Below are 9,863 nucleotides of genomic sequence, written 5' to 3'. Positions count from 1 at the left end.
AAGTAAATAACTCAGTGAAGTACTATAATTTTTGCTTTTTTCCCCTCTACTTTCTCTATTGTCCTTGTTGATATAAAAGTTGAGAATATTTTTTCATATATTTTATATCCTTGTCACATGATGCAAATTTGCTTTACTTCACCTCTTTGCATAGACTCTGTCATGTAAACTTCACACTTAAGACTTCAGATTATTCAGATTTACCTTGTGTTGGTGGCATCTACTCTGTGACTGAGCTCCATAACCGCGCTATATGGAAATCAGCAAAAATGTTATGGTTGACCAACTAAGTGCATTTCTTTCAAAACTTAATGATTTTTCAGGTCACTGCTTTTGTGCTCAGTGTTTAAGGTGGCAAAATTACCTCAAAGCTACGTGGTAAGACGTCTTAGGGGTCCATTTGTGGTGCTGTACATAAACACAGAGACCTCTGAAGAGATCAAAATTACAGCTGAAAGAACAACAACAACAAAAAAGTTCTTGGCAAATGAAGACAAACAGCAATCGATTCAAGAGTGATACAATAGAGCACCTGTGAAAATCAGTGTCTGGATTTAGCACACTCTCTTTACATATGCATGCATGTTAAGTTTGAAATATTGATCAGCATTGGTCCTGCTGTAACATTCACACATAGAATAAATGAAAAACATTGCATAATTGTCCTTAGGTATATCATTTTTGTTTGACTAATCAATAATAATTCATCTCAGTTTTGCAATCTGCCAATAACAGCTTTTTGGGGAGCCTCGAATTCCATATTGTGCACTCTACCATTTCATTTTAGTAGAAAATGGCTCTGTAAATATGGTTTTCCTAACTTTAGGAGTGCTACAGTTCAAACACTTATTACCTGTCTTGTCTGTCTCTGAAGCGCATATATCTGTCCTCTGCTAGTCTCTCAGTGATCTATTAAAGCTCTTGCTCTCGCTGCGGATCACAAACTCAAATAGAGCTGCAGAGTGACAGTAAAACGAGCGTCTGCGATGCTTTAAGTTCAGCCCTTCTTTCACGCTCTCCTCCAAGAAAAAAAACCAATACGTTAGAGAAACAGTGGCTGTTTATAGGTGCACAATCACTGTCTCTGTGAGACACACTCCTCACTAAAGTTGAGTGGTTGAACGTGACTTGACTTCCCTGGTTTCGCCTTGTTGTCTGTTACAGACTGTTTCATTTTTCACATAGATTTATCTTTGACTCACTGAGCAGCTCCTACCTCTCTCTAACCTCAGCACTCATCCCTCCGCCGTCTTCTCTCATTCTCTCATTTACACTGTGGTTTAAATGTTAAATAACAGAGTCTGTGTTTTGGCTCCACAGTGAGAGAACTGCAGTGAGTGCTTTCTCACAAGTAATTAGCACTTAAGGAAATGTTCACGCTAAACTGTATCTGAAGAATTCTTTTACAGCGATGACGCACATGATTCGAGTCCATCATGAGAGAGCAGTTTGTCTTGGAGATGAGGATGGACTTTGATACTATTCCAAGGCCTTTAGAGCTTTTTTTCTTGTTTGTTTTCAGACACAAGCATACTTATATTACAATCCATCCATCCGTCCTCTTCCACTTTTCCTTTTCAGGGTCGCAGGGCAGCTGGAGCCTATCCCAGCTGTCATGGGGTGAGAGGCGGAGTACACCTTGCACAGGTCACCAGCCTGTTGCAGGGCTAACACAGAGAGACAGACAACCATTCCCACCTATGGGCAATTTAGAATCACCAGTTAACCCAACCCCAGTAACTGCATGTCTTTGGACTGTGGGAGGAAACCCACAGAAACACAGGGAGAACATGCAAACTCCACACAGAAAGGCCCGGGCCACAAATCTGAATTATTATAGATACACAGCAGTATATAGGCTGTTGAAATCACCTTGAGCGGTAATATTAAAGTGATATACAGATTAATGCCTCAATGATGATGTCATAACACAGTTTAATGATTCTGAGAAGCATATGTGCATGAGCACTTTTACTGTAGCTGAAACATGTACTAAAACCAAACTATAACTTAAATAGGACTTATTTAATTTTTTTAAAAACGCCATTTTACAATTTAGTTATTCAGCAACTACTGAGGTTTTGTTGCTGGGGTTAGGTTAACTGGTGATTCTAAATTGCCTATAGGCAATTTAGAAGTGTTAATTCAACTCCTAGGGAGTTGAATTCAACACTTTCAAAGTGTCTATATTGGTCCACTCTAGATCGAGTTAAAATAACACTTTTGAAAGTGTTAAACAGTTAACACCGTGATAGAGTTAAAACAACACTCTCAATAGTTGAAATCTAACACACATCAGTGTTGAATTTACCTAACACCAGTGTGTAGTGTCAAAAGTTAACACCATATATCTGTTAATTTAACACTGAATAAGGTTTAAAATATATCAACTCAATGGAAAGTGTTAAATCAAAATCTGGATTTTCAAAATACTACTGGTAGTCAATTAATAATCCCAAATTCACTTCCAAAAACAAAAGATGCCACTTGAATTTACAAAGAAAACCACACAAGTTGCAGTTTGAATCCACCTGTATTTTAAACAAGCACACCACATAAAACACTGGCTTTGCAATAGCTACAACAGAACTCATAGAAAATGGCAGTGTGGCACAATGTATGTTTTTTCACACATTTCATTAGAAAACTGCTTGTCATAGGGTCTGTAATAAACCAAGTCCTTAACTGGAAACACAGAAAATGAATCTGCTCTCTCACTGATACAGTATGCATTGAAATGATCATCAAAATAAAGAGTGTCCACTCTGCAAGACAAAATGAAAGCTTGCTCATCATGTAAAATGATGTTGGTGACTTTTCTGAAAATAGGCATTTCTGTTTTTGTTCCAGTACAAACAAACATACCAATCTGATATTCGGTTCCAAAGTTTTTCACCCAATTAGTGGTTGACACTTCACAGTATGTGCTTACATTAAAAGCAGAACTTAAATCCTCACCTCCGTCCAAGCTATTAATAATTTTTGTCTTCACTGGACCACACTCGAATCTCTGAAAATCAAAATTCTCCCAGTGGTAAGCTAGCTGTCTCTGGTGTTGCTTAACCAATGCTTTTGTGATATTTTTGAAATTTTTCACTGATCTTTTAAAAAAATTATGTTTGGCCTCAAATCTCATGCACCATACATGAAGGAGTGGACCTATTTTTCTAATACAACGTGGATAATGTAGCATAAAATGATGCTTTGGAAGCAATCTTTTCTGTGGAAACAAAGATCTAAATAGCTTGTGGTGGTCCTTAATTAAGTGCTTCAAATAGTAAGTCATACCATTAGTTACAATGGGTGAAAACACAATATTCACAATCTGTATCAAGAGGAGCAGCAGATTCCAGTAACAGTTATTTCTTTCCAATACATCACCAAAAATAAGAGGAGCATTTCTCACAAGACACCAAGACTGAATTGCATTTAGTCCAAGATCCTTGCTAACCTCATCCATTTTCAACCCACTTGGCCTATTTTTTCTCTCAATATAACCATAGTTGAAACTTTGAATCCTCTGTGACAACGATTCCAAAGAAAGATACTTCTGGTTGACAAGGTACTGAAAGACACGTTTGAGTTCGTACTGTACTACACCTTCAAGTAAATCGTGCATTATGTCAACTGCATAGTTGTCAGAGGTGTGGAAAAAATGCAATGTATTGAGTAAGCATGTCTTTTTGACACCAAATGTTGAATCCAACATAGGATTTTCTTGTAGAGCTGCACAATGTTCTACATGGATTTGTTTTGTACGAAAAATCATACCAGGGTCATCTTCAGTAAAGACAGACTGTGACTCATCCTTACTTGTCAAACAAAATCTACAGAAATACGTAGCACTGAAGGACTCAACAAAACCAAACAGTCCGTGTAAACCAAGGTTGTCACCTGTTACTTGTATAACAGAACCAAGCAATGGTGAGTCTGAGAAAGGCACCTCAATTCCTTGAGTTTCAAGAATTTTAAGATCATCAACAAGAGGCTTTAGGATGTCATCAAAGCCATAAGTTTTCAGGTCTTGTGAGTGAAAAAGAGTCACAACATGTATATTCATCAACACAGAATTATATTTTGGGGGAAGGTTTCTCAAAATAAAGTAAATACAACCAAGTTTGTGAATTCCTTTCTTTGAACCTAAAGGGTTTGCTGTCTCAAACTCATCAAAATAGAGTTGAATCTGTAGAACATGTTTTTTCTGGGAAAACAAAATGTTACTTTTGAAGTATGAACCATCACATATGTCTTTATAAATGCCTTCTTCGTGAAGATTGGCTTTCAAAAAACTTTCACATAATTCAGCATTCCTGAACATAGACTTAAGAGTTCCTAGAATGGGCGTATACACAAATTTATCTGTTACAGGGACCTGACTGTAAAGTCCTGTTGTTTGATCTCTGCGAACATCAAACCGCACCCCAAGAACATACTCAACAGGTTCAACAATTTCCCACTTTTCCTCAAAGAACTTCTGTCTTTTGACTCGAGTATTTAAGGTTGAAAAGGGATTTTTTAGTCGATCAAAACATTTTTCAATTTTCTTTTCCAAATCTGTGCCTTGAATTTCTGAAGTGCAGCCAAGAACTGCCTCTCTTACATCCCTATGAATGTCATTAACAAGTTCCTCCATAGAACCCACCATTGCTTGGACTGTGCTCTCAGCAACACCACATGCTTGCAACTGTGCAACAACAGAGGAACACATATTTAACATATGATTGTTGTCAGTAGAGGGCTGAGTAGTTACAGGAGAGTTTGTACTGACTGCCTGTGAAGTTGAGGGCTCACCAACTTCATTCAGAGTGTCCACATTGTCAGCAGTATAAGTCAAAGCAGCATCTCTATGGAAATGAACAAGATGCTTTTTAAAACCTGAATATGTGCAAAACGATAAACAACATCCCAACTGTCCACATTTTAAACGTAACGTCTTTCCAGGATATAGACCATGGTGGAGTCTTAAATGCTGACAAAGCAATGCAGAACTTTTGTGGTGTGCTTTACAGACATAACAAAGAAACATATTTGCATCTAAGGATATTTATCACCTCAAGTGTCGTGCAAAAATCTTGCTCTTAGTTCCCTGACTCTGGGACTTTCCTTGGCATGTCCCACATCAATGTTAAAAACTGTGGTTTGGATGAACGTATAGAAGTTATAGAGGGATTCATGGTAGTTGACGCTGAAGATGAAGTGTGCCTTGAAGAGCTCATCGAAAGCTGCCAAGGAGGTCTGTGCCTTGCAAGGGACGGCCTTGTGATCAATGATGATGTAGTATCTTTGGATGCTGCTCTTGTTTTCACCAACACACAGGAGGAAGGGCTGTCCCGGTTCCACACCAGCAAGGAAGGTTTCGACACTGGCTCCCATCTTTGACAAAATGTATAGAAGAGGAATGATAGAAATCCATGAAATATAGCACAGCTACATTCAAATAGCTAACAAAGCCAATAAGAAAGTGCTTCAACACAAGAAGTAGGATCATCAGAATAACCACATAAATACAGTATGATTTGCATACCTGCAGATATCTCACAACATGGTCCACAGCTTGACATGAGCTGATTTTGGCACTCTTCTTGTGGCCTTTGGAGGTAGGTGGAAGCAAGTGAAGCAACAGTAGAATGCTTGACAGGTCACTGTCCCAGCCTAGGGGAAACACAGGTAAAAGACACATTCAAATGATACATAACTGATATTTTAAAGAGTGAGCCAAACTAACCAGACCCACCTGTGTCGTGCTGCGAATACAAGAGCTCTTCAATGTGCTCATTAGAAGTCAGTTTTCTGCACTCTGTCAGGATCCTAGGTTTGAAAAAAGTAGGCCATTTTGCCAAAAATCTGCCCGACACCTCCTCTCCAAACATCATGGTGAAGTCCTGGTCAATCTACAGAAGAATGTGCATCTTTATACTATTTCATGTTGAAAGTGTATACTTTGAGTGATGATTCACTTAATAATAATAATATTAATAATAAGTTGTTTGTCTTACCAAGCCAGTGATGTTAAGGAATCGTGGGAAGACATCCAAGACTGTTGAAGAGCACTGTTGATCTTGAACCAGTGTTTGACGATACTGAAATGTGGCCCTCATCTTCTCTTTGACTGCCGATTCATCAGTTGAATGTTTCAAAAAGGATATCGCTTCACGACACTCCTCACCAAGCAGCTGCTTATCGGTGCAGGAAACCTCTCTCTTTCTCTTTGGACTATCTTGATAGGCTGTGCTGGTGGAGGATCTCCGGGACTGAGCTGCCGAGTTGCGCTGAACAGTTTTTATTCTCCAAGCCAAGTAGCCAGATCCACTCTGTTGGTCATAGAAGTGTTCCTGTGATAGTAAAATACAAAATTGTAGAGCAAATTCAGAATATATTACTACTGCATAAACTGTCATAAAAGACTTTCATTTAAAAACTTACATATCCATTGTCTGAATATGGATCTTTGAGGCTGGGAAATAGAGAGATGATGCCCAAAGCATATTTAGTTCTCACAGAGACTGGTGGGATCATCCTGAAAGATAAACATGACATAGCTACAACAATTCTATCAGGATTTAAAGGGGACAAATTCTACTGTTATTTGCTTCAATGAGTTTTAGTCTCTCTCAAATTGTCAGTTTTTATGTCATGCTTTAGCCATTTGATGTTTATTTCCATTATAGGATATATTAAAGAAATTGCTTTACTGATATGCAATGTCCTAAACTGAATGTGCTCTTTTAAACATTTTTAAAGTATAAATATGAATATTGATGTCTTACCCATGAATTTCAACCATGTTGGCCACAAGGAGGTTTACCAAACGTCTTCTTGTGCCATCCGTCAGTGACCGCAGTTTATCGTATTCATCCAAAATAACCTGTCCACCTGGTTTAACCTGGAGAGCATTTCTCACCATCTACAAGATTAAGCATCACATAGTCAGAAATTTCATCTATCTTTATCAACATCAAATTCAACAAACAACCCACAGTTTAACAGCAAAATTCTTTGTGCCTGATGTTTTACATCATTTGTTACAAAAGCTGCACACCTCTTTTGCTGCTTCCCGTTCAGCATGTGTTCTCGTCCCTCCGTTTGTGTGAACAATCACTGTGGCATCAGATGAGTCAGAAGATGCTAGCAAGGAGTCTCCAGAAACTGACACAGATGAATTGTCTGACATGGTTGACTCCAGCGAAGTAGATGATAAATCATGTTGAAGCACAACTGGAAACAGTGGAAAAAAAATGTATACAGCAAATGGATAAAATTTGTTCTAAATACTTTATTTTTCTAAATTCATGATCTACTCCTTCCTCAACAAGGCTGAGCCTCACCTGTTGACTTCTCAGTTGTCACCCTAACAGTAAGGTTCCCTGCTTGCAAAAGATCCTCAAACACATCTGCATCAACTTCTGTCCCTGATTCATCTGTCAAGTGTAGCTCAGTCTCAAGAGGAAGACCTAGCTTCACAATGACTGATAAAAATATTATATTTAGAGCAATGGAAAAACTTTTTATAGCACGGTTTTATAGCAAATAGTCCATTTACACAAACATTCTGTACTACATGAAAACTGATGCCAACCTTTCTGAAGAAATGTGCTGAAGTCATCATAACCATCTTCAGTCTCAGCTACTTTGACATACTTCTGCGTTTCTCCAAATCTCACCTTCACCAACATGATGTACTAATGAAGAAAAAAAGAAAAGGCAACCAAATGTGCCATTATTTACAGTATATTCACCGTGAATGTGTAGAGACAGAAACATTTTTGCTTTGCTTTACTCGCATGAAATCGACTGCGGAAATGCTTCTTTGATTCTCATATGCACAAGTCATGCCAACCAGTCCCCACCTAAATAATGGGAGCCAGCACCAAGGTTATAATAGTTTTGGATTTTACATTATAGTTAGGTTTTAGTTAGTTTTTACTTTTTGTTCTCCAATTCAGTTAGTTTTAATTAGTTTTCAGAGTGGTTTTGTTCGTTTTTATTAGTTTTTATTTTTGGTTTAATGCTTAGTTTTAATTAGTTTTAGTATTTTCATACTTAAACAGGTGCAAGATTCAAGGCGTACAAGTGAGGCACTGTTACTGAATTGTCCTCGCTGCTTTTTAAAAACATCCTTGCAATGCCATTACGCCATGTAAAAGAAACTGCATTGTAAAAATGTTTAAATGAACAGCAAGTGTGTAACCCTGCAATGTAAACAACAGTGCAAGCGGAAGTAAACTACTGGATTCCGCTACGAATTATGGGTAATGGCGCGAGGTCAGGAATGCCGTCATGACGACTAACAGCACCAACACCCATAAATAAAGAGTTTGACAATATAACATCACTTGAAGGTATAAACATGACAGTAACGTTATTTTTTTATATGCATGGAGAGCTGCAGCATTGAGTAAAGTTATAAAAACTCACCAGCATTTCAGACCTTTATTACCCATGGCAGCAGGTGATGGCGGGAGGGTATGCGACCCTGTTGCCAGCTCCGCTAACAAGCTAAAGTTAAAACTTTTTTTTTTAATTTAGCCCAAAACTTTGAAAATGATAAATAAATAAACTACTCCTGCCGATTAAAAGCTCCGGGTTTAGCGCAGGACTTGGTGTGGCGGCCCGGTGTGTTTTTTCTCTAGGAACCCTCCAGCTATTCTTCCAGCAGCAACATACCACCGGCCTCTTATAGCTTTTCTGATTTTAGCACCTGTCCATCGACAAGCAGGAGCTCAAGCCCCGGGTCCAGCACAGGCACTCTACCCCCTCGAAACATTATGCCATATTAAAGCCAAGACCGTCAAGAAAACGACACCACAGCTAAATATGTTAACTCAGATGGCCTTCAGATTTTATAAGTTTTAATGTTCAGCTAACCCGACACCTCATGCTACACCAGTTTGGCTAGCTTTAACCTCTCACAAAAAATTGCAGTTGTACATATATACCGTGATATCCAAACGCATATACTTACGTTAAGCAAACTATGTATTAATCAATAAACTTGCGCAAAGGGAAAATGAATGCAGCCATAAAAAATATCATGCAAAAACTTACCTTGTCACGATGTAAGCTCCAGACTGCATGAGACTGCTGCTGTCCCCGCTCTTGAACAAACACGTCACAGATACGTTGAAATTCTGGGAGCAACTCTGTCAGGTGTTGATTTTAAACTTAACACCAGATAGAGTTACTTAAATTTAACTCCCTGGAATGACACCAACTCTTTTGGGAAACTAACACTTATATCGTTGACTAGACTAAACAAGTGTTGAATTAACACTGTATTTTTAACAGACAACAACAACACTTGAAATCTAACACTTCTGATTTTGCTGTGTATTAGGTGTGAGTGTGAATGGTTGTCTGTCTCTCTGTGTTAGCCCTGCGACAGGCTGGCGACCTGTGCAGGGTGTACCCTGCCCTTATGACAGCTGGGATAGGCTCCAGCCCCCCCCGCCCCCCCCCCCAACCCTGAACAGGATAAGCGGAAGATAATGGATGGATGGATGAATACAAAACCGTGTTTGAACTCTACTGCAGAGCCACTTTTCAGGTAAAACATGTATGAGAAGATAGGGCTGCATATGAGCCTGAAAACTGCAACCACTATTTTCCAACACAATTTTCTAGTGTTTTTAATTCTGATCAAATATTCTGATTTCTTCAACTGTATGACTGCTGAATCTTTGCTGACCTGAACAATGCATCTATAATAGGTGACCCCACGTTCTGTCCATCTGTTCATTTAGGGAAAAAAAAAAAAAAGAGGCTCTAGTAAGCGGTGGAAAAAATAAAAGGGGGAAATTGTGCAGATCTTTAATCACGGTATATTTTTGCATTACACTCCAATGGCAGGAAATGTATCATTACTA

The 9,863-nt window shown here is 38.6% G+C and overlaps 1 protein-coding gene across 3 annotated transcripts; it reads right to left on the bottom strand.

Moving 5' to 3' along the window:
• Positions 1–2,618: 2,618 nt before the first annotated feature.
• Positions 2,619–9,255, bottom strand: LOC115791589 (uncharacterized). Of its 3 annotated transcripts, XM_030745711.1 has the most exons (10): positions 9,046–9,255; positions 7,577–7,679; positions 7,326–7,466; positions 7,040–7,215; positions 6,768–6,904; positions 6,424–6,517; positions 5,997–6,332; positions 5,735–5,891; positions 5,525–5,652; positions 2,619–5,373 (listed from the first exon to the last, which is right to left on the bottom strand). In XM_030745711.1, exons 2-10 carry the CDS (start codon positions 7,671–7,673, stop codon positions 5,053–5,055), a joined length of 1,587 nt encoding a protein of 528 aa, XP_030601571.1. In that variant the 5' UTR covers positions 7,674–7,679; positions 9,046–9,255; the 3' UTR covers positions 2,619–5,052. The 3 variants fall into 3 exon arrangements, with proteins under 3 accessions (XP_030601571.1, XP_030601572.1, XP_030601573.1); XM_030745712.1 differs by lacking the exon at positions 9,046–9,255 and having other exon boundaries at positions 7,577–7,901; XM_030745713.1 differs by lacking the exon at positions 7,326–7,466 and having other exon boundaries at positions 2,620–5,373.
• Between the last annotated feature and the right edge of the window lie 608 nt (positions 9,256–9,863).

This window comes from Archocentrus centrarchus, chromosome 14 (assembly GCF_007364275.1).
Source record: "Archocentrus centrarchus isolate MPI-CPG fArcCen1 chromosome 14, fArcCen1, whole genome shotgun sequence".
Classification (NCBI taxonomy): Eukaryota; Metazoa; Chordata; class Actinopteri; order Cichliformes; family Cichlidae; genus Archocentrus; species Archocentrus centrarchus.
Note: the sequence above shows the minus strand (reverse complement) of the source record. Positions and strands in the feature narration are given on the sequence as shown.

What these genes read in the sequence shown, in the direction of transcription:
- LOC115791589 (XM_030745711.1), bottom strand. Translation starts at nt 7,673, where the DNA reads ATGTTGGTGAAGGTGAGATTTGGAGAAACGCAGAAGTATGTCAAAGTA. An exon ending in GACAACTGAGAAGTCAACAG is followed by an intron (nt 7,216 to 7,325) that starts GTGAGGCTCAGC and finishes CACTGTTTCCAG; the next exon opens with TTGTGCTTCAACATGATTTA. An exon ending in CATATTCAGACAATGGATAT is followed by an intron (nt 6,333 to 6,423) that starts GTAAGTTTTTAA and finishes TTACTATCACAG; the next exon opens with GAACACTTCTATGACCAACA.